Source organism: Tamandua tetradactyla, chromosome 3 (genome assembly GCF_023851605.1).
Source record: "Tamandua tetradactyla isolate mTamTet1 chromosome 3, mTamTet1.pri, whole genome shotgun sequence".
Taxonomy (NCBI): Eukaryota; Metazoa; Chordata; class Mammalia; order Pilosa; family Myrmecophagidae; genus Tamandua; species Tamandua tetradactyla.
The window spans coordinates 93,742,226-93,765,362 of NC_135329.1; the positions used below are offsets into that span (position 1 = coordinate 93,742,226).

The 23,137-nt window shown below is 52.6% G+C and overlaps 3 protein-coding genes across 3 annotated transcripts in view; 1 reads left to right on the plus strand and 2 right to left on the minus strand.

Moving 5' to 3' along the window:
* The window catches only part of LOC143677516 (D-2-hydroxyglutarate dehydrogenase, mitochondrial-like), a 34,342-nt gene extending 24,962 nt beyond the window's left edge, over positions 1-9,380 (minus strand). The window contains exons 1-6 of the mRNA XM_077153533.1: positions 9,330-9,380; positions 8,659-8,716; positions 7,494-7,633; positions 6,641-6,834; positions 4,952-5,120; positions 1,021-1,164 (exon numbers count right to left, since the gene is read on the minus strand). Of these exons, the coding sequence (XP_077009648.1) occupies positions 1,021-1,164; positions 4,952-5,120; positions 6,641-6,834; positions 7,494-7,581 (595 nt within the window). The 5' untranslated portion in view covers positions 7,582-7,633; positions 8,659-8,716; positions 9,330-9,380. The remainder of the gene's footprint in view (positions 1-1,020; positions 1,165-4,951; positions 5,121-6,640; positions 6,835-7,493; positions 7,634-8,658; positions 8,717-9,329) is intronic.
* The window catches only part of LOC143677523 (intraflagellar transport protein 140 homolog), a 297,426-nt gene that overhangs the window by 61,818 nt on the left and 212,471 nt on the right, over positions 1-23,137 (plus strand). The window lies entirely within an intron of this gene.
* Positions 7,582-23,137, minus strand: part of LOC143677517 (kinesin-like protein KIF1A) — a 45,059-nt gene continuing 29,503 nt past the window's right edge. Inside the window, 4 exon segments of the mRNA XM_077153534.1 lie at positions 7,582-7,633; positions 8,659-8,716; positions 14,082-14,167; positions 16,534-16,652. Of these exon segments, the coding sequence (XP_077009649.1) occupies positions 8,696-8,716; positions 14,082-14,167; positions 16,534-16,652 (226 nt within the window). The 3' untranslated portion in view covers positions 7,582-7,633; positions 8,659-8,695.

A 23,137-nucleotide genomic window follows, 5' to 3' on the forward strand; every position in this document is an offset into this window, starting at 1 on the left:
TGGAGACCCCACCATCTACAGGGGGCCCCAGGACCCACTCAGAGACCCCACCACCCACCTGGGGACCCCACTGCCCACCAGGATCCCCATAACCCACTCAGAGACCCAGCACCCACCAAGGGCCCCACTGCCAGCCCAGGGGCCGCACCTCCTGCCTGGGAGGTGGACTGTCCACCTGTGACCATACCACGGACATTCCTTCTGCCCTTTGGGAGCACCAGGGCTTATATCTTTACCACTGGACATTTAAGTTTTATTATACCAAAAATAGCCCCTCACTAAAAATTTAAAACATAAAATTTTTCCATATTTAGGGTTATTTCTTCAGGGTAGATTCTCAGAAGTCGTATTACCAAGACCTGCTATTGAATGTTTTCAAGACTCTCAGTTCAAAATGCCAACTTGCTCTCCAAAATGCCGTATCACCAGATTTGATACAAATGTTGTAACATAGGTGCGTAGCTAGCAGATTCTGGATGGAACTGGTTTCTTTACTGAGAAGAATATAATTCTGCATGAGGGCTTAATGAATCCAAACCTGTGTCATGCCTGCGCGCATACGCAATTAAACACGGGAAATAAAATTTGTTTTGGTGAAAAAAAAAAAGCAACAAAAATGCTCTGTTGGTTTATACCCCCCAGACTGTGCCCAATGCTTAACTTGCTAGTCCACAAGGCATAGCCTCACCTAGCAGCTCACGCCTTCGTGGGGCCACTGGACAGAAGCGCGAAGCTGCCTTGGAGCCTTTCCACGGGCTTTGGTTGTTTCCAAGCCTCCAAGGAATTCGCACAACCAATAACATTAACTAAACTCAGTCGGGGGCAAGATTTTTAAATGAATGTGTGAAAGAGCCCACTGCTGAACCAGGGAGGGACCCCAGGATGACGGCTCAATTGGCATCTCCATTGCCTCCCGCTTCCCAGACAGGAGGTGGCCCTGCACTCTCACCCACCCAACACATCAGAGGGCACGGAAGGCAGAGGCAGGCTCCCTGCCATGCAGCGGCACCACACCAGTACCTTGGACCGGGCAGGCAAGGTGGAGGTGGTGGCCGACCGGTTGCACGCACTCAGCGTCCATGAACTCGAATGCTGACAGCGTCTCACCCAGCATCCTCCTGCAGGTTCCGAAGGTCTGCAGAATTTCAGCAAAGCCCGCACAGCCTGCGGCAGGTCCCACGGGGTCCACAAGCCAGGACAATGAGAGGGTAGGGGCAGCATCAAGCCAGACCCCGGCCTCGCCCACTGCGTCTGCCCACGCCCCCTGTGCCCAGCTCCGAGCGACAGAGTAAAGGAGCCGCGGAGCCGTTCAGGGCAGGGGCCAGCCCTGGCTAGTGACTCATTACTAAGTCACCACAGGGCCACAGACGGTGCTTGGCAAGGTGGGGGTGAGACCAAGAAATCTTGGGATGTGCAAAGCCACCCTCTGAAAAGTCTATAGAGGAAGCATCAGAAACTGCACTGGCATTTGAGATGATTCCTTGTATTTCTTTTAATACAGCAGTGCTGAGGTTTTAACAGCCACTTATGAAAACACTTGGTGTTTTCTGGACACCAAGGCGTCAGCACAGCCCCTGGAGTTCAGTATCCGATCTGGGGGGAGGGCACACCGAGCATAGCTGAGGAAACAGGTAGATGGCCTTCGAGGGGAGGGAGCCCATGACCGGGGAGGGGCTGGCCTTATCTCAGGGGCTTTTCGAAACTGACTGGAAGGCAGAGAGAGGCACCCATGGGCATCGGGGAAGGATGCTCCAGAGGGAAGCTGGGACGAGGGCAGAGGCCGGCAGGCCCCCAGATTTGCTGCAGGAGACGGAGCCCACCTGGCCTGGGCCTTACAGAGCCGCTTGGCTGCTGGAGGGAGGAAGCCGGTGGCTGAATGGGGCCCCGGGGGCTGCAGCCTGGGACCAGGTGCCTGCTGGGATGGTAAGTGTGGCATGCAGACAGGAGAGGGGCCTGGCCACATGGAGGGAAGCCAGCCACACAGGGCCCCAAGTAACTGAAGGAGGAGCCGTGGTGTACTGAGGTGGAGGGACTCCAGTAGCTTGCGTGTTACTGCAGGTTTGGGGTGAGAACCCTTCCACCAGCTCTGTGGGAGGCCAAGCGAGTGTGGACTCAGGGGTGAGTTCGGGCAGAAAACATAGAATACAGATGGACTGTGAGCCACCAGCTTGGATAATGCCAGTGGGAGGTGAATCTGGAAAGGAGAGGTCAGGCCTGAGCTGGGCGAGAGGTGAAGCTGCAAAGGAGGCTGCAGGGAGCCAAGAGGGAGGAAGAGCAGCAGAGAGACCCAGGTGGGGCCAGCGGCTGGACAGCAAGAGCAGCAGTGAGAACTGACCCCGTGAGCAGCAGAGAGGTGACAAGAGCAGTTGGATGGAGAAATAGAGGCCAAAGTTCAAGAGAGAGGGGAGAAGAGTGCCAGCCAGGCATGATGGGCTGGGCTATTGGCCCAAGATCCCACTGAAAACAACAGAAATGTTGGGCAAGAAAATATCAAGAGAGTGGGGAAGGCCAAGTCCGATGTGGGGAAGTTCAGCCACCCAGAGGCAGGACTGGCCCCAGGCCCAGAGCTCGGATGGACATGCCCAGCCCAAACACAAAGGCCCAGGGCCCACAGGACACAAGCTCAGGGCAGGGGGAGGAGGGAGTTGTATACCTGCCCCACCCTCAAGACCTCACAGGGAGCTGCCTCCCTTCCGACCAGAGCATGAGAAAAGAAGGGGAGTCCGTCTCCTGGTCAGCCATGGCCAGGGCTGGCCTGCAGGCTGGTGTGCAGCCTGGCCCTCGCTCCCTGGCTGCAGAGAGAACAGCAAGCCCAGGAACTTGGTAGCTTCCAGACTAGTTGGACCCAGGGCCGCTCAGCAAGAGCTAGTGCACAGCCTTCCTGGAGGAAGGTACTTGCTCCTCAGCCTCTGCGGTCCCCACAAACAACCCTGTGATTAAATGAGACCACGTAGATTGAAAAGAATGAAATGGTCAGACGATAAAGCAATTATGCTTACTATGTTCAAAGATACAAATGATAAGCTTGAAAATATCTATGAGGAATAGAAAACTACAAAAAGGGCTATTGCCAATTTGGAAAAAAAAAACAACTTCTCGAATGAAACTAATATTCAAGATTAAAAACTCAATGGACAAGGAAAAAATGCCTCCATGGATGGGTTTGGCAGCATATTAAACACAGCAGAAGGGATCATTAGTGAATTAGAAGACATATCAGAAGAAACTGTTCAGTATGCAAAACAGAGAGTGAAAAATAAGAAAATGTGGAAGGGAGGTTAAGAGACATGGAGGGCAAACTGAAATGTTCTATCACATACTTAATCATAGTCCCAAAATGAGAAGAAAACATGGGCAATATCTGAAGAGGTAATGCCTAAGAAGTTTCCGGAACTGATAAAAGATACCATTCTTTAATTGACTGCCAACCTACATTACAGAAAATGATCAAGGATATACTTCGAAGGAACATAATCCCAAATAGAAGGTTTGATGCAAGAAGGAATGCAGATCCAGGGGTATAAATCTCCCTGGCAACATGGGACCTGCCTCCCAGGGATGAGCCAGGACCTGACATTGAGGGATTGAGAAAGCCTTCTTGACCAAAAGGGGAAAGAGAGAAATCAAACAAAATGAAGTCTCAGTGGCTGAGAGATTTCAAACACAGTTGAGAGGTTACCCTGGAGGTTATTTTTATGCATTGTATAGTTATCCCTTTTTAGTTTATGGTGGATTAGAGTGGCTGGAGGGAAGTACCTGAAACTGTTGCAGTAGCCTTGATTCTTGAAGACAGCTGTATAATGACATAACTTTTACAGTGTGACTGTGTGATTGTGAAAACCCCGTATCTGATGCTCCTCATATTCAGGGTATGGACAGATGAGTAAAAAGTATGGATAAAAAAATAAATAAATAAATAATAGGAGGGACAAAGGGTAAAATAAATTGCTTAGTTGGAAACACTAGTGGTGAAAAGGAGGGGTAAAGTGTATGGTACGTATGAGTTTTTTCTTTTTATCTCCTTTTTTGGAGTAATACAAATGTTCTAAAAATGATCACGGTGATGAATACACAACTATGCGATGATATTGTGAACAAATGATGGTACACCATGTATAGAATGTATGTGTGTGAAGATTTCTCAACTAAAAAATAATAATAATAAAAGAATTTAAATATAATTCAAAATAAATAAGTAATGGGGGGATAACAGGTAAAATAAATTGGGTAGATTGAAATACTAGTGGTCAGTGAGAAGGAGGGGCAGGGCTATGGGATGTATAAGCTTTTTTTCTTTTTCTCTCTTTCTTGGAGTGATGCAAATACTCTAAAAATGATCATGGTGAAGAATACACAGCTATGTGATGACACTGTGAGCCACTGTATAGTGTGCTTGGACTGGAAGTGTGTGGTTATTACTCGATATCAACTGAATAGTTCTAGTAGAGAAAATGCTATGATAATCCAAGTGAAAGCAAGAAAGGAGATGAAAACAGATCATTGGAGGAAAAGAATTAAAGACACTGGATATCAACTTCTTATTTTAAAGTCTGCTGCAAAAAGAGGTAGGGAAATTAAACAGGAGCTGGGGAGGGAAGAGGAAGCGGAACGGGTGGGCGCCAGCTGCAGGGTGCGGAGAGGGGCGCTGCCAGCTAGGGAGAGCCTGGTCCTCCTTGCAGAGGCAGCTCTGTCCGGAACAGGCTGCATCCTTCAGGCCACATGATGTCATTTCTCTCATAATCTTACACTTTAAGCTACTTAGGTAACGAACAGAGTGGAGTGAAGAAAAACGACCAAAACCTCGGTTTTGTTACAGAATAGGGGAAGCTCTGACGGGGCGACACCTACGTTGGGAGCACCAGGAGGCCAGCACCAGGAAAGAGGTACCAGGGGAGGGGAGCGGGCTGTGCCGGGAGGCCCCCCTTTGACCCCCACCCCCCAGGCAGCCTACCCAGGAGAGCCACGCTCACTGCCTCAGGCTTGGGCGGACACAGGATGGACACGGCGGTGATGACCCCCAGAGTGCCCTCCGACCCTATGAAGAGCTGCTTCAGGTCGTAGCCCGTGTTGTCCTTCCTCAGGGAGCGCAGTAGGTCCAAGATGTTGCCGTCCGCCAGCACCTAGGGGCAGAGCGACTAGGTGGGGCCTGCTGGGGTGCTGTTGGGCCCCCGCAGGCCCAGCCCGGCTCCCAGGCACCCTGGGGTACCAAGCCAGCCACAAAGCCTGAACACATCCAAATCTCTGCGGCTGCCTGAGCTCCCGGGAGACTCGGGGGGAACCTGGGCCTCCCCGCCCACCCCCACCCCCACCCCCAGGACAGAACCTGGAATCCCCACCCGACTGAGAGGGAGGAACAGAGGCACTGTGACCAGGCGGGCCCAGCCCAGACACCTCACACAGCATCCCCAGTTCTTGCTCTGTCAGCTGTCCCAGGCTTGTGTGCAGTTAGTCCAAGGCTTACTGGTGGAGCCCACAACACAAGAAACAGTAAAAACAAAAATAAACAGCAGCTGGCCAAACAGAGCTTGGGACGCGGTGACTGAGCAAATGGAAATCAAGACCGTGGCTTTATGCTTCTTGAAGATGAGTGGATAATGATACAATCATAGCTTTCACAATGTGACTGTAATTGTGAAAACTTGTGTCTGACGCTCCTTTTATCTATAGGATGGACAGATGAGTAAAAAATATGGCTTAAAAATAAATAAATAATAGGGGGAACAAATGTTAAAAAAAAGAAAGAAAGAAGAAGACCACGGCTTTACGTGAGGCCCCTCATAAGATAAACAAAGTTGCAAACAACTCCTTTTAAAAACAATGAGATCACAGATGTAGGGTGCTTGGGGGCTGGGGAGGTAGGATTTGACAGAGACCAGCAACCCAAAGAGAAGCTGAGCTGGAAAAGAGCTCAGGGAGGAAAAAAATTAAAATGATTTTGGGAAGAAGGCAAAACATCCCGAGTGGGGCTAGCGCTGGCGGATAACAGTTAATGGTACCCCAGGCCCCTTTATGGGGACCCGTCCACCTTGGCTGCCTTCTGGGCTCTGGGCCCTGCAAACCTGAGCCAGGTGAGGTGAGGGCTGGGCGCCAGGGACCTGGCCTGGTGGGGGGCTCCTGCCCAGAACCCTGTGTGGGGCCAGGGTGTGAGGGGCTGGGAACACACGGCCCCTGCCCCACGCCCTCCTAGCCACCTGGGGCTGAGAGCTGCCCTTGGGATGGAGTGAGGGGCCATGCAGAGTTGACCCCACCCTGGGTCCTGCAGTGTGAGTGGATATTAGGACTCCCTGTCAGTTGTGAGTCAGGCTACGACTGGGATGACCTGCCCCAGGGTGCTGGCCTGGGACAGAGGGAGCCTAACTACAGAGACCTTGGCCGCTGTCCCCTGAGACCACCAGGAAAGGTCCAGTGAAAAGTTGGGATGCCTGAGATGGGGAGGGTGTAGGGGGAGGGGCTTGACATATGGGGGAGGGGTCCGAGAAGTGAGGGGGCAGGGGGAGGGGGCTAAGACATGGGAGAGGGGCCTGAGACATGGCTGGCGAGGCCTCCGAGATGTGAGAGGGTGGGAGGAGGGCCTGAGACATGGGGAAGGGGCCCAAGAAGTGAGAGGGCAGGGGGAGGGCCGGGAGGTTCAGCCCCTCACCACTTCCAGCCCCAGGACAGTGCCGCGCAGTGATCCGTATCTGAGCAGTCGCAGGCCGCCCGCGTTGGTGGCCACGTTGCCCCCGATGTGGCAGCTGCCCTTGGCACCCAGGTCCAGGGGCGTGGCAAAGCCCCATGGCTCCAGGTACTGGCTCAGCTCCTCGAGGACGCAGCCGGCCTGGCAAACCAGGATTCCTGCCAAGAGCAGCCAGGGTTATGGCCCCAGCCCCATCTCAGGCCCTGGCGGGGTTAAGGGAGTCCTCCCACCCCTCCCGGGACAAAAGCATCTGCACTTAAATGCACCCTTAATGACAACAGGGACAAAGAAGAAAGGAATGGTAAGAACAAATGTAGGTGTCAAATAGAGAGACATGGGTTTGGCTGGACACACTTTTAGAAGGGGGAGGAAGGCAGAAGCTGCTGCGGAGCAGGGACCTCAGCTGGGGCAGCCCTGTGGCCAGGGCCGTGAACAACAGCCGAGGGGTTTTGGCTGCCAGGACCCCTTGCCCAGGATGGCCCCCCAGCAAGGAACGAGCACCCCAAGCGCCAGAGTGGAGGCTGGAGACCTGCCAGGAGGAAACCGTCCACTGGTGGGTCAGTTAACCTCAGTCAACCCGGGTGCCGTCATCTGCAGCACCTCGCAGACCTCAGGAGGGGATGGGCTGCCTGAGACGTGGGCATGGAAGGGGTGGGGCACAGCCCACGCAGGGCCAGCGGGAGGACCACTCAAGGCCCTGCCCGCCCGTGGCAGGTGCAGTCCGGGGCATTGAGCTGGGTGCAGAAGTCGGGGCTCCTCCCGGCCTAGCACGCCCAACACTCCCCAGCACCAGCCCCGGGCCAGGCATGCAACTTACCAGACACGCTGTGGAAGCTGATGACCTGGTTCATGAGGGCGGTGGAGATGACAACCTCGTCGAAGACGGGAACGCTGCCCCCCACCATGCCCGTGTTCCCGCCCTGCGGGGTCACTGCCACGTTCCGGTTATGGCAGTGCCTGAGATAAGAGGGGGCTCAGGTCCTCGCCGACACCCCACCCGCCCCCCGCCCCACTGCTGGATGCACGGGACAGACAATCCCCAGTCCCGCCAAGCACTCCTGTTCCCGCCTGCGCCACGCAGTCCCTGGCCTCCCGCGCAATGATATTCTTAGGGGGAGGTCTGCGTCCATCCTAAATCCTTCAAAATGCAGGGAGGCCAGGGTCCCTTCCTGGGTCTGCAGGCACTGCAGGCCAGCCACAGCCCCCCTGGCCAGCCCTCTCCTCCAAGCTGCATTCTCGCCTCCTGCCCCCCAGCCCGATTTGGCTGGATGCTGTCAGAGGACAGTGGCCACCCTAGCCCCGGCAGCGTGTCCACATGCCAAATAACCCCCCACCTCACCACCACTCTGGGGTCAGCAGACCTCCAGGAAGGGAGCCTAAGGATGGGACGGTGCCTAGTAAGGCTGCTCTAAGGCAATGCTTGCAGTGCCCTAAGACCGCCCACAGCCCCCACATCCCGCCCTGGGAGCTGGTCAACAGGGAGCAGCCATGGGCAGGAGTCCCACGAGCTCCACAAACAAGCAAGGGGCACTCAGCACCGAAAGCAGGGCTGGGCCAGTGGGGAAAAGGCCTTCAAGAAGGGTTGCTCAGTGTGATCATACTGAAAAACTCAGACACAGGAAGAAAATATATCGGGGTCAGATAAACCCAAATGGGGCTATCTTTGGTGGTGAAAGTATTGGTCACTGTTATATTTTTTTCTTCATGGTTTTCTGTGCTTACCAATTTTTGGTAATAAACATGATCAGGAAAAAAAATGATTTTTTAAAGAAAAATCCATTTTCTTCCCTAAAAAAAGTACACTGAGTCACTTCCAAACCAGATGAGCCGGACTCCCCACAGCCACATCCCTATGCACAAGGTGCTCCTGCCCCAGTCTGGGAGGCCCTAGGCAGCAGAAGGCCCCAGAACTTTCCACCCCAGCCCTCAGTGGTGGGAAGGCCCAGGAGGGCAGAAGCCCAAGGGCTGGGCACCCCCCTTACCTGAGTATGTGGGACACCTCCTCCGTGGTCCTGGGCTTCAGCAGCACCTGGCTATAGCCTGCCACAGGAGAGAGTCGGGGTCACCCAGCCAGCCACACTGCAGGGAGAGGACCCCACAGGCTGGACGGCTCTCCCGCCAGCCCACGTCTGAGCTCCTGGCGCTCTCTGGAAAGTTGGGGTGGTTCTTTAAAAGCACTTGACTCAATTGGGGGGTGAAAGTCTCCGTGGCAGTGTGGGAGATGACTCCCAGGGATGAATCTGGCCCTGGTACCATAGGATCAACAATTCCATCCTGACCAAAGAGGGAAAAGAAGTGTAACAAATAAGGTATCAGTGGCTGAGAGTTCAAATAAGAGTCGAGAGGCTGCTCTGGAGGTCACAAGCTGCAGTTAGACCTTGCTACCTATCATAACTTGCCAAACCCCAACCAGGACCATTCCAGCCAATCCTAAAAAACACCTAGGGCAATATATAAGATTCTACAAAGGTACCATGCACGAGGGTAACTTCCCAGAAACCTACAATCTCCAGATGGGTCCCTGGACCAGAGAAATCCTGAAAATGCAGAGGGACCAGCCTCTCCAGAACATCAGATAATTTCATCTCCCTATCCCATATTATTGACAGCCCCTTCCAACATGAAAAAGGTAGAATGGGCATAACCCAAATACCTGTAAACAGTGGGAGAAAGACCAAAGGCGATGGAGGGTTTAATGCATCAGTATGACTGCTGAATCATTAACTTGATATTTCTTTTAGTCACCAGTATCTCGGAGCAGCTGGAAGTAAAAACTTAAAATTGTGGAATCTAACCCATACCAAACTCTGAATCTGTTCTACAACTAATTGTTGTGATGCGCTTTGAAATGTATTGCTTTTTTGTATATATGTTTTTTTATTAATTAAAGAATAAAAAGAAATTAACACAACATTTAGAAATCATTCCATTCTACATATGCAATCAGTAATTCTTAACATCATCACATAGATGCATGATCATCATTTCTTAGTACATTTGTATCGATTTAGGAAAAGAACTAGCAAAACAACAGAAAAAGATATAGAATGTTAATATAGAGAAAAAAAATAAAGATAATAATAACAGTTAAAAAAAGAAAAGGAAAAAGAAAAAAAAGACAAACAAACAGACAGACAAAAAAGAAACCTATAGCTCAGATGCAGCTTCATTCAGTGTTTTAACAAGATTACTTTACAATTAGGTATTATTGTGCTATCCATTTTTGAGTTTTTGTATCTAGTCCTGTTGCACAGTCGGTATCCCTTCAGCTCCAATTACCCATTATCTTACCCTGTTTCTAACTCCTGCTGGACTCTGTTACCAATGACATATTCCAAGTTTATTCTCGAATGTCGGTTCACATCAGTGGGACCATACAGTATTTGTCCTTTAGTTTTTGGCTAGACTCACTCAGCATAATGTTCTCTAGGTCCATCAAGTTTATCCTGTCTTAAAGCTGCATAATATTCCATCGTATGTATATACCACAGTTTGTTTAGCCACTCGTCTGTTGATGGACATTTTGGCTGTTTCCATCTCTTTGCAATTGTAAATAACGCTGCTATAAACATTGGTGTGCAAATGTCCATTTGTGTCTTTGCCCTTAAGTCCTTTGAGTAGATACCTAGCAATGGTATTGCTGGGTCGTATGGCAATTCTATATTCAGCTTTTTGAGGAACCGCCAAACTGCCTTCCACAGTGGTTGCACCATTTGACATTCCCACCGAGAGTGGATAAGTGTGCCTCTTTCTCCGCATCCTCTCCAGCACTTGTCATTTTCTGTTTTGTTGATAATGGCCATTCTGGTGGATGTGAAATGATATCTCATTGTGGTTTTGATTTGCATTTCTCTAATGGCCAGGGACATTGAGCATCTCTTCATGTGCCTTTTGGCCAATTGTATTTCCTCTTCTGAGAGGTGTCTGTTCAAGTCTTTTTCCCATTTTGTAATTGGGTTGGCTGTCTTTTTGTTGTTGTTGAGTTGAACAATCTCTTTATAAATTCTGGATACTAGACCTTTATCTGATATGTCGTTTCCAAATATTGTCTCCCATTGTGTAGGCTGTCTTTCTACTTTCTTGATGAAGTTCTTTGATGCACAAAAGTGTTTAATTTTGAGGAGCTCCCATTTATTTATTTCCTTCTTCAGTGCTCTTGCTTTAGGTTTAAGGTCCATAAAACCGCCTCCAGTTGTAAGATTCATAAGATATCTCCCTACATTTTCCTCTAACTGTTTTATGGTCTTAGACCTAATGTTTAGATCTTTGATCCATTTTGAGTTAACTTTTGTATAGGGTGTGAGATACGGGTCTTCTTTCATTCTTTTGCATATGGATATCCAGTTTTCTAGGCACCATTTATTGAAGAGACTGTTCTGTCCCAGGTGAGTTGGCTTGACTGCCTTATCAAAGATCAAATGTCCATAGATGAGAGGGTCTATATCTGAGCACTCTATTCGATTCCATTGGTTGATATATCTATCTTTATGCCAATACCATGCTGTTTTGACCACTGTGGCTTTATAATATGCCTTAAAGTCAGGCAGCACGAGACCTCCAGCTTCGTTTTTTTTCCTCAAGATACTTTTAGCAATTCGGGGCACCCTGCCCTTCCAGATAAAGTTGCTTATTGGTTTTTCTATTTCTGGAAAATAAGTTGTAGGGATTTTGATTGGTATTGAATTGAATCTGTAAATCAATTTAGGTAGGATTGACATCTTAACTATATTTAGTCTTCCTATCCATGAACATGGCATGCCCTTCCATTTATTTAGGTCTTCTGTGATTTCCTTTAACAATTTTTTGTAGTTTTCTTTATATAGGTTTTTTTGTCTCTTTAGTTAAATTTATTCCTAGGTATTTTATTCTTTTAGTTGCAATTGTAAATGGGATTCATTTCTTGATTTCCCCCTCAGCTTGTTCATTACGAGTGTATAGAAATGCTACAGATTTTTGAATGTTGATCTTGTAATCTGCTACTTTGGTGTACTCATTTATTAGCTCTAGTAGTTTTGTTGTGGATTTTTCCGGGTTTTCGACGTATAGTATCATATTGTCTGAAAACAGTGATAGTTTTACTTCTTCCTTTCCAATTCTGATGCCTTGTATTTCTTTTTCTTGTCTAATTGCTCTGGCTAGAACCTCCAACACGATGTTGAATAATAGTGATGATAATGGACATCCTTGTCTTGTTCCTGATCTTAGGGGGAAAGTTTTCAATTTTTCCCCATTGAGGATGATATTAGCTGTGGGTTTTTCATATATTCCCTCTATCATTTTAAGGAAGTTCCCTTGTATTCCTATCTTTTGAAGTGTTTTCAACAGGAAAGGATGTTGAATCTTGTCCTATGCCTTCTCTGCATCAATTGAGATGATCATGTGATTTTTCTGCTTTGATTTGTTGATATGGTGTATTACATTAATTGATTTTCTTATGTTGAACCATCCTTGCATACCTGGGATAAATCCTACTTGGTCATGATGTATAATTCTTTTAGCGTGTTGTTGGATTCGATTTGCTAGAATTTTGTTGAGGATTTTTGCATCTATATTCATTAGAGAGATTGGTCTGTAGTTTTCTTTTTTTGTAATATCTTTGCCTGGTTTTGGTATGAGGGTGATGTTGGCTTCATAGAATGAATTAGGTAGCTTTCCCTCCACTTCGATTTTTTTGAAGAGTTTGAGGAGAGTTGGTACTAATTCTTTCTGGAATGTTTGATAAAATTCACATGTGAAGCCGTCTGGTCCTGGACTTTTCTTTTTAGGAAGCTTTTGAATGACTAATTCAATTTCTTTACTTGTGATTGGTTTGTTGAGGTCATCTATTTCTTCTTGAGTCAAAGTTGGTTGTTCATGTCTTTCCAGGAACCCGTCCATTTCATCTAAATTGTTGTATTTATTAGCGTAAAGTTGTTCATAGTATCCTGTTATTACCTCCTTTATTTCTGTGAGGTCAGTGGTTATGTCTCCTCTTCCATTTCTGATCTTATTTATTTGCACCCTCTCTCTTCTTCTTTTTGTCAATCTTGCTAAGGGCCCATCAATCTTATTGATTTTCTCATAGAACCAATTTCTGGTCTTATTGATACCAATTTCTGGTCTTATTGATTTTCTCAATTGTTTTCATGTTTTCAATTTCATTTATTTCTGCTCTAATCTTTGTTATTTCTTTCCTTTTGCTTGCTTTGGGGTTAGTTTGCTGTTCTTTCTCCAGTTCTTCCAAGTGGACAGTTAATTCCTGAATTTTTGCCTTTTCTTCTTTTCTGATATAGGCATTTAGGGCAATAAATTTCCCTCTTAGCACTGCCTTTGCTGCGTCCCATAGGTTTTGATATGTTGTGTTTTCGTTTTCATTTGCCTCAAGGTATTTACTAATTTCTCTTGCAATTTCTTCTTTGACCCACTCGTTGTTTAAGAGTGTGTTGTTGAGCCTCCACGTATTTGTGAATTTTCTGGCACTCCGCCTATTATTGATTTCCAACTTCATTCCTTTATGATCCGAGAAAGTGTTGTGTATGATTTCAATCTTTTTAAATTTGTTAAGACTTGCTTTGTGACCCAGCATATGGTCTATCTTTGAGAATGATCCATGAGCACTTGAGAAAAAGGTGTATCCTGCTGTTGTGGGATGTAATGCCCTATAAATGTCTGTTAAGTCTAGCTCATCTATAGTAATATTCAGATTCTCTCTTTCTTTATTGATCCTCTGTCTAGATGTTCTGTCCATTGATGAGAGTGGTGAATTGAAGTCTCCAGCTCTTATGGTATACATGTCCATTTCCCTTTTCAATGTTTGCAGTGTATTCCTCACGTATTTTGGGGCATTCTGGTTCAGTGCATAAATATTTATGATTGTTATGTCTTCTTGTTTAATTGTTCCTTTTATTAGTAGATAGTGTCCTTCTTTGTCTCTTTTAACTGTTTTACATTTAAGTCTAATTTGTTGTATATTAGTATAGCTACTCCTGCTCTTTTCTGGTTGTTATTTGCATGAAATATCTTTTCCCAACCTTTCACTTTCAACCTATGTTTATCTTTGAGTCTAAGATGTGTTTCCTGTAGACAGCATATAGAAGGATCCTGTTTTTTCAATCCATTCTGCCAGTCTAATCCCAACATTTTAAGCAGCTCTGGGGTATAGAACCCTCAGGGCAACCCTGGGAGAGAGGACAGATATCTGGGAACAGACACACCTCCCTGGCCTCAGAAATCAGTGCAGGGCCGAAAAGTGCAGGGAGGTGAGAAGGCAGGATCTAAGCAGGTCTAAGAAGGGACGGGAGGGGCCTCCGGGCCAGGGTGGAGCTGACCTGACTACCCTGACGGGGTCTCCTCCACACTCCCACTAAAAGGCAGGTACCAGTGGCTGGGAGCGGGGGTCCATCCAGGGCAGGGCACCAGTCAGTACCTTTTCGAAATGCTGGTCATCAAAGGAGATTTTGGCAGTTCCTGACTGGTGGACACCAGAGCCATAATCGGGGGCCTCCTCATCAGCTGAAAGGAGACGAAGAGAATGGTCAGGACATGGTGGCTGGTGCTTGGAGGTGGCATGGGCAGAGCAGGGCACGGAGACACTCAGGACTGGGCACCCAGGGGCCCAAAGCAGCCACTGCCTCCTCACTGCAGTTGAGGGACCAGGCACACAGCGTTTTCAGAACCACGCTTACAACCCCACACCCCTGTCTCCTAGTCCTGGACCCCCAGGGTCACCCCTAGATGTTCAAGCCAGAACCTGGGGGTCCGTTCACCCTGACCCCTACCTTAGCACACAAGGCCCCTCCACCAAGTTCTGCCAGTCGACCTCCAAAATTGTGCCCACTCCTCTGACCCCACATTGCAAAGCCACCATGATCCCCCTCGTGGACTCTTAAGGGGCTCCACCCCGCTCCTTCCCCAGCAAAGGCTCTCAGTGGTTTCCCTCTGACAAAACTCAAACATTTTCCTGCTGGCTGCAGGCCCCAGACCTGGCTCCTGCCAAACTCCCCTGTCCCATTCCCCCCTCCAGCCCCTCTGGCTGATGCCCTAAAGCTGCCATGGCCTCCACAGCTATACCCTCCGCCTGGTGCAAGGGCAGGGACGAGCACACTGCACTCTGGGATCTGTGGGGTCCTGGGGTGCTCCAGCCTAGAGCTGCTGAGAGCAATGATGCATAGGCCTGAGGGTGGACAAGCTGACCTGAATCAGGGGTGCCAGGAGTCCCGGGGGCATGGGGGCCCAGGGGGCTGTGACCGCAGAGGTTGAGCCCCACCCAAGACCCCTGCGAAGTGCTCCCAGGTTCAGGTGACCCCACACACATGGCCTAGAGATGTCAGGAGGTTCAGAGGGACCCAGGCTATCCTGGCCCAGGCTGGTCGCTGCAGGGGGTGGGGTGCAAGGAGGACTACAGAGGGGAGTGGAGCCCCCACCCACCCTGCTCACAGACCCCTTCTCACAGCCATAGCTTCAGTGATCCTCTGGCAGTCTCTCCCTGAGGCTCCCCACTGTCTGGTCTGCCCTCTGCATTCAGGCTTCCTTCTCTCGCACTGCAGGAGACCCCCACGGAGCTCTGCTGGCTGAATACCCTTTGTTCCCTGCTTCTCCCCTGCATGCAGCATAGGCAAGAAAACCTCACACGGGACTCTACCCTGCAGCCTGGGCCAGGAAGCTGTCAGTCCCATCTCTAAAATGCAGGGATAGCCCCGGGGGTCCAAGGCTGAGGACAAAAATGCAGGGCTGTGGGTAGACAAGCTGGGGCCAGAGCTGCTTCTGCAGCTTTCCAGCAGGAGACCCTCACCTGAGAATTGGGATACAGGGATACAGTGAGCCTGAAGGGAAAACTCCCTACAGAACTCACAGTCAGTGCTCAGAAATGGACCCCCAGAGGCCAGCGCTCCCACCAAAGGCAGTCCAGGATAGCAGACGGCCCAGGGGGCCAGCGCCTAACCACCAAGCTGGGCTCTGAAACAGCTCCATGGGCTCTGATGTGGTCCTGCTCTTGGCGGGGTGGCCATGGGGACAGGAACATGAGGACCCTTCAACATCCCCAGGGAGCTGGGCCAGGGGGCTCTGGTCAGTGGGAATCAGTCACTGGGAGGACTTCTCCCTCCCTGGGAATGACCAGTGGGGAGCACACCAGCTGGGCGTGGAGAGGAGCTGGCTTGAGTGGAGAGGACTCCAGTTGGGAGGGGGGAGGACATAGGCCGGGAGTGGGGAGGATGCTGACTGGGAACGGGGAGGACTTTAGTTAAGAGTGGGGAGGACACAGGCCAGGAGTGGGGAAGATGCTGGCTGACAGTGGGGAGAATGTTGACTGAGATTAGAGGCTCTCCTTATCTGTTTGGTGGTAGCGTTAGCCTGGCCCACCCTCTCCCCTCAGCAGTAGGGCTATCTCCAGGCCCACTACTGGACAGAGGCGTCTGAGAGGGCAGGTTATGGAGAGGCCAGCAGGGCTGCGCTGGGTGGGAGGCGGGGACCCGGGGCTAGATATCTGCCTGCCTGGCCTTCTGAACCTTGTGCCCGTCTCCTGGCACTGGAGAGACGACAGGGTAGCCTTGGCAGGCAGGTGGTCTGGGAGACAGCATCCGTGCTGTACCCAGCACCAAGGAACAGCTAGTCTCTGTTCCTTGGTCCTGGGTACCTTGTGGGGGCTGCTTGATGGGAATGGGGGGCCCGTATCAGAGTGGGCTCCAACAACCCAGCCCCAGAAAAGCTCCTGGGCAGGCTTGGGTGACCCACTTAGCCAGAGCCAAGAGCTGGTCCACCTGGTGGTCAGTTCCACAGAGACAGAGGAACAGCTTCAGGGTCCCAGAGGGGGTGGGGGGTGGGGCGGAAAGAGGGCACACTACCCAGGGAGACCCCTCCTGCCCAACAGTCACACGTACCTGAGATGGCCTGGACCGCCACGCGCAGGAAGCCCTTCACCTCGCCCTTCTCACTGACGATGGCCACATGGTGCATCAGGGGCACGGGATAGAGCAGGTTGCTGAGGTACACGAAGGCCCTAGGAAACCAGAGGCCGCGGTCACTGGTCAGCCCAGGTGGATGCTCTCACTGGAGGTGGCCGCGCAGCTCACGACACAACACAGGGCTGCAGAGCAGAGCGAAGCAGCAGCCAGGGCAGGAGGGTAGAGCGGGTGGGCTGGGAGGGTTCATGGTGCTCAGAGGAGACCCAAGGAGTTGGAGGCTCAGGGGGCAGGGGACAGAGAGGAGAGACGGGGGGGCACAGAGAGGAGGGGAGCTGAGCAGGACAGAGCCTGCCGGACATACCTGTCCAGTCTGAGGACTTGCTTAGGAGGGGTTTCAGCCTGCTTCAAGGACGGAGGACTGACCGGGCTGGTGAGATGCTGGCCTATGACCCTTATCTGGCACTGGCAGCCAGACAGTGTCCCTGCCCCATCCCTGATCCCAGTGGGCCCTGATACTCATGGACTTCCCAGAGTCCTGTCTGACTCATTCCATGTTCTTGGCGCAGATGCACAGTGGGCGGGAGCTCCACGGAAAAGCAGCCAAGACTGGGCTGCCCCCTAGGCCAGTGCCCAGGGGGTGGGTGCATGAACTTCGGAGGGCCTTGAGGCCACCCTTCCTCAGAGCATAGCTGTGCCGTGCAGCTGGGACCACGATGGTCCTGGACAGGCCGCAGTCACCAGGTCCCTGTTCCCCGAGCCAGGTGACAGCATGCAGGTGGCCACAGGTGCCAGGACAGAGGGAGGAGCCCAGAGACCCTATGCCATCCAGGTGGGTGGCAGACATGGCACAAAACTCCCCGTGTTCAAGAGTACCCTCCTGGGTTGGGAGAACACCCTTGAGGTAGGGGGCATCTTTCTGTGGTCAGGACAGCTTCTTGGTGGGGTCACCTTCCTCCTGGGGATGGGGAACCCTCCTGGGGTGACACCAGAAGGCCGGCCCAGGTAAGCAGAAGCAAGCAGTTAGTTCACGTAGCCCACTGTAGGTGAGGTAGCGCCTGCTCTCCCCAGCCCCATCCCTGACTCCTGACCCCCATACTGATCTGCTGACCTGGCCCCAGAAGTGGAGCCATCAAGAGCCCCCAACTCCTCCTGAGGAAGCACCGGGAAGGTGTCCTGAAGGAGGGGCCCTGCTTGGATGGTCGAAGGGCAGGACTTTGACCCTTGGAGGGTGAAGGATGTGGGGTCACACTCAGGTGCTGGGCAGCTGGCCAGAGCCTAACAGGGTCACAGACAACAGTGATCATGGCCCTTAGTGGGGGCTAACATGGACCCTTCCACCAGCCTAGGGCTCGGCACCAGTGTCCTCAGCCAGGACACTCCGCCTCAGACACTGTTGGGGGTCACAGCTGGGGGCCACTACCCGAACCCAAAAGCCTGTTTTCCCATGTCGTCTCAGGATGCTACCCGTGGCCTCAGACACGGCCCCGCGCCCATGACAGGCCAAGCCTGCATCTGGGGGACAGTCTGGAGCCTTCGGTTCTCCCTGCCATGCTACGGGGGGGATATGAAGGATGTTGGGGGGACAAAAAGCCTAGCCGTTCACAGAGAACCTTCATGCCAAGCCAAGTTAAGGGGCGGTTGGGGAGGGTCTAAGCAGGGATGGCATTGCAGATGTAAGGCAGATTGGGGCCAGGAGGTGGCGGCAGGGAGCTCAGAGGTGCCACTGGGAGTTAAGAGTAGGACACAGTGTTCCATGCTGGGACAAAAGATGGGAGGTGAGGGGTGGGGAGGTGGAGATCAGAGGCTGGAGGGGGGTCTTGGGAAGGGGGAGGCAGCCAAGAGGCCCAGGGGCCATAGCCAGGGAGATGGGGAGGGGATGGGGTGGGGGGAAGGAACAGGGCAGAAGTGAGACAGTGGAGCTGCCTGCTAGAGCCAAAAGGGGGCAAAGAGCAGGGGGGGGCGCATGTCACCCCAACTAGCTGGCTGTGGGCACAGGGGAAGGAGAGGCGACACCCACAGGCTGCAGACCCAGAAGTGGGGGCTCACAAGGGGTGAGCCAAACCAGGGAGGTCCGCAGCCCACCAGAGCCCCCACCTGGCCGTCAGAGTGACCTCAGTGTGCTCAGGTGAGTTCTTGCTCCTACTCCCCCTCCCCTCCCCACCAGGCCCCAAACCTGGGCGCTGTTCTCCCTCTTCTCTCTTAAGCAAATCCATCTGTTTCAACCTCTGAAGTCCTCTGGGCAGGCCCACCATCGCCCCGTGCATGGAGCCTCCAGCAGTCCTCCCACACTCCCATGGCCCTGGGGGTGCCACGGCAGCCAGAGTGCTGGCCAGAGCCCCCCCCACCCCTGATGACATCAAGCTGCTTATAGGCACACCCATGATCCCTGGCCAGCCAGTGCCTGCCTCCCCTCCACCCACTGCTGCCCAACTGCCAGAAGTGCCCTCTGGGACACCCCAGGCTCCCCTCTGCCCTCCTCGGTGCAGCCACCGTACTCTCACCGTCAGGTTCCAGCCTGTGGCCGTCTCCACAGAGAGGCCTCCCCACCCCGGCTTTGCCCCAGGTCCTGCCAGCACCCTCCTCTCGGCTCGTCACCGTCTCTCCTTATTCACACGTCTGTTGGTCCACCCATCTCTTGCTCTCTGGCTTTCTGAGCCTCTGCCCTGCTGCGGTAGGAGCACCTGGGGCAAAGACCCTGCCTGTCTCATTCATGGCAAAATCGCCGGTGCCAAAACAGAGCTCAGTCATGGGGTGAACCCTCCTGGCCCGGCTTCCTGGAGCCCCTCTGCCCCAGCAGGGTATGGAGAGCGTGGGCCCACAGCACCCTTCTGGGGACCCCAGAAGAGCAACTATCACATACCCCTTCCTTCCTGGAGCCATCAGAGGAGCAGACAGCTGTGGGTGGCTCTGCATCACACAGTGGGGTGGCGTGGCCTGGGCCCCATGGCCCCCGCTTACCCACCTGACCCCTCCTGGAAGCTGCAGCCCAACCCAACTCCAGCCCAGGTAACAAGAGAAATGAGGCCCAGAGAGCAGAAGCCCAGGTCACACAGGGCTCAGGCAGAGACTGGCCGGGCAGGGACAGAATCTTCTGACCTGGAAGGCTCAGGGTAAACCCAGAGGGACTGGCTTGGACCAAGCAGGCCAAGCTCCAGGAGCAAGGAGCTCTGGGGTGGGGGGCTCTTGGGGGTGGGGGCTCTGGGACAAGGGAGCTCTGGGGCAGGGGACTCCGGGGTTGGGGGATCTCTGGGCCAAGGGAGCTCTGGGGCTAGGGGTTTCCGGGGGCTGGGACCTCTGGGGCCACACAGACTTGCTACTAGGCACTGGTCCCCCATTCATGTAGCCATGATGTGAGCCCCAGGCTGCTGGGTTCCCCAGGACCTGAAGGGGTTTGTGGAGGGCAGGGTACTTTTCCCCTTTCTGGGCTTGCAGGGCCCCACACTGACTTGCTTCCTGCATCTCCCATGACACATAAAAAATACACATCTTTGACAAAAGATGGCATTTAGAGCAAATGAAACATGTCATCAGAGCCCATTTTACAGATGAGGAAGCTGAGGCACAAAAGGACTGAGTAAACTTCTGGGGTCTGGTAGCTCAGGCCAAGTCGGGGGTTGACCTGGCAAGTGGCTCTGCCTCCAGTTCTCAACTGTGCAGGCCCCATGCTCCAAACCCCACTTAATTAATACAACTAATTAATCAATTAGATCAGTTCCTTGAGGATCCTTCAGGATTTCTCATTTCAGGGGTAAACCCCCAGAAACCTGTGGCCTTGAAGGCTTCCACTGACCACATTCAGACCGGAATTTGGCTGCAGCTCAGGGCTGAGTGCTAAGAGCTGGGTGCTTGGGGCTGGGTACTCAGGGCTGAGTGTTCAGGGTTGAGTGCTTAGAGCTGGGTACTCAGGGCTGGGTACTCAGGGTAACCACAGGAAGCCCAGGGGGTTGCTCTCCTCCCTTCCGTGCTGCCCTGACCTGGCCCTTTGGCAACAGTGATGGACATGTTCCGCTGAAAGAGACCATCAGGCCCCCCATGGCCAGCCAGGCTGTGCAGGAATTGTGAGCTGGGCCTGGGGTCTGGGAGGCACAGACAGGGCTGTGGTAGGACATGGGCTTCTCCCCAAGTTTGTAAGACCTGACCTGTGCGGAGCCCACCCGACCAAGTCTGCACCCACATCGACAGGTATGAGGGAGCAGGCCACATCTCTGAGCCTCAGGAACCCTCCAGCCCCAGGGAACAATCTCCTTGGCCCTGTGCCCTTTGTGACAGGGCAGGCTATGACCCCCACCCACCCTCCAGGTGCCAGAGACAACTGGACATCAGCACTAGCAACTGCGGCAGCCAGAACCCAGCCCAGCCCCAGTCACACTTGGGCCCCACTTCATTCCACCACTGATGTCCCCTGGGTACACAAAGGGCACCACCATAGCAGCTGAGGGAGCAAGCCCACCAGCCCCCAGGCAGCACAGAGCGGGCACCAAGCCCGGTCCTCTTGTTATTCACGTATCTGTGTCCTGGACACTACCCTTCAGCAGTGGCATGCTCTCCCTCACCTCCGTCCCTGCAAACTCCAGGCCAGGCAGACTCTTTTCTCCTTCCTCTCCCTGCAGTCTCCTACCTACCCACCCCTCTCCTGAGCCACGCCTTCCAGAAGCATCCCTGCATCAAGGTAGGAAAGACTAGCCATGGGAAAGCGGAGCCCCAGACCTGTTTCCGAACTGCTGCTTCCAGGGCTGGGCCAGATAAGAAGGCTCAGTTGCACCCTCTGCCACACACACCCACCTCCCCAATTCAGCTCACAACCCTGACCATGAGAGGGAGATGCCCCAGGACCCCACAGGACGGGCTCTGTCAGCGGAGGCAAGTGTCCCTTGAAGCAGACTGAAAGCCCCTCCCGGAGAGAGGAGGCAGGCGGGCAGAGCGGAGCGGGGAGGAGGCAGGCGCTGAGCGAGGTTGGTGAGGTGCAGAGACGCATGCTGGGACCCCGGAAAGCCTTTCCAAAGGAAGACATGAGTGAGGGCCCCAATTTCGCTTAAGCTTTGGAGAGAGAGAGAGCCAGCAGCTACAAAAAGGATCAAAGCAAAACCAAAAGAGGGGGCCCACTCATAACTCATGGGGGCCGCCCGGGATTGAGGCTGCACAGCTGCTGCATGGAGAAGCCAATTCTTGCCAGACCAGAAATCAGGCCGTTTCGGAACGAAGCCCATCACGGAGTGCCTCATAGGACAGGGCAGCCCAGGCCTCTCATGGATGCTTTAGTTCAGTTTGGTTGTTTGCAAAATGTCAGATCCACAAGAGGGAAAAAAAATCGGAAGGACCCAGCTCTTTCTAGCCGAGACTGCACGAGCCCATGCCCCATTTCTCCCCAGTGTCCTTCTTCCCTGCACCCTGACTTCTCACCCAGCAGGCAAAGGGGGTCTGGTCCTGCGGCCCCTGGAAGAGGGGCCTGTGTGGAACTGACCTGGGCTGGGGACACCTCGCTCTTGGGGCATCTTGCTCAGAGGGAGCTGCTAGTTCTCTCCCCATAGGCTAGTACCTCACCTGTACAATCAGCTGAACACCACTCAGGGAAAACTAATCAGAATAAATCCATGACCCCCCCGGAGCATGCTCCCACGGCCAAGGCAAGATGAGAGATGGGGCTTTTATGCCACCATCAACACCCAAGGGAACACAACATAAACCACTATCTGGGGGTCCACTTTAGCCTAAACTTTCAGCACTAGTGCACCAAGGTCAAGACTTCAGAAGCTTCCATCAAGCTAGCCCAAGGAAGCAATCTCAAACTCCAGAAATGGTTTCTATGAAAAATTATCTTGTATCTTCTTATATATCTAAATATACAAAAGTTTGCTGTTTTGTGAGCCTGCTTTCCTAGCACAGCTGGGTTTCTAGAGTTTTTCTTCACTTATCATGCTTCCCTTTGTTTATAATAACAAAAGTCACCATGAATGGCAGCTGTTTATGCCAAATCTGCCTGTAGGGAGCACTCTGCTCCTGTCTCAGCACCCCCACAGCCTCTGCTCAGCTCCCCAGCTCCTGCATACACAGGCTCGGGGGGCTCAGGTCCTCCTCTGCTGCCATGGTGACCTGAGAAGATGGTGGGGGGTAGGGGGTGCTCATTGCCCTCACCCTCAGACTAGGAGACAGGCTTTGAGAGAGGTCAGGAAGGCAGGGTCTGCCCCTCTTCCCCTTGCCTGAGGACAAACCTGGCTTGGCCTTTGCCCCCCAACCTCTCCTTGGGGAGCTCCTCCTTTTCCCTCAGAGAGCAGGCCCAGGAGCCTCCACTGCCTGTAGAGGACAGAGGAGGGAGGCAAAGCGGCATCTGCTGGGAAGATTCAGGAGGTAAACTCTGACCCTCAGGACTGGGGCACCTAGCTCGGGGTAACCTGCCTGTACCTTTCCAAATGTCCCTTCCTGGAGTTCCTACAGGCTCTTTGCCACCTACACTCCCACCTACACTCCCTAGGTTGTGCTGCCTCGTCCATAAACCGGGACCCCGACGTCCCACACCTCGGCCACAGCGTCCATCTCAGGGACAAGCAAGCAAGTCCCAAATGCCAGGTGCAAGGGGTGGGAG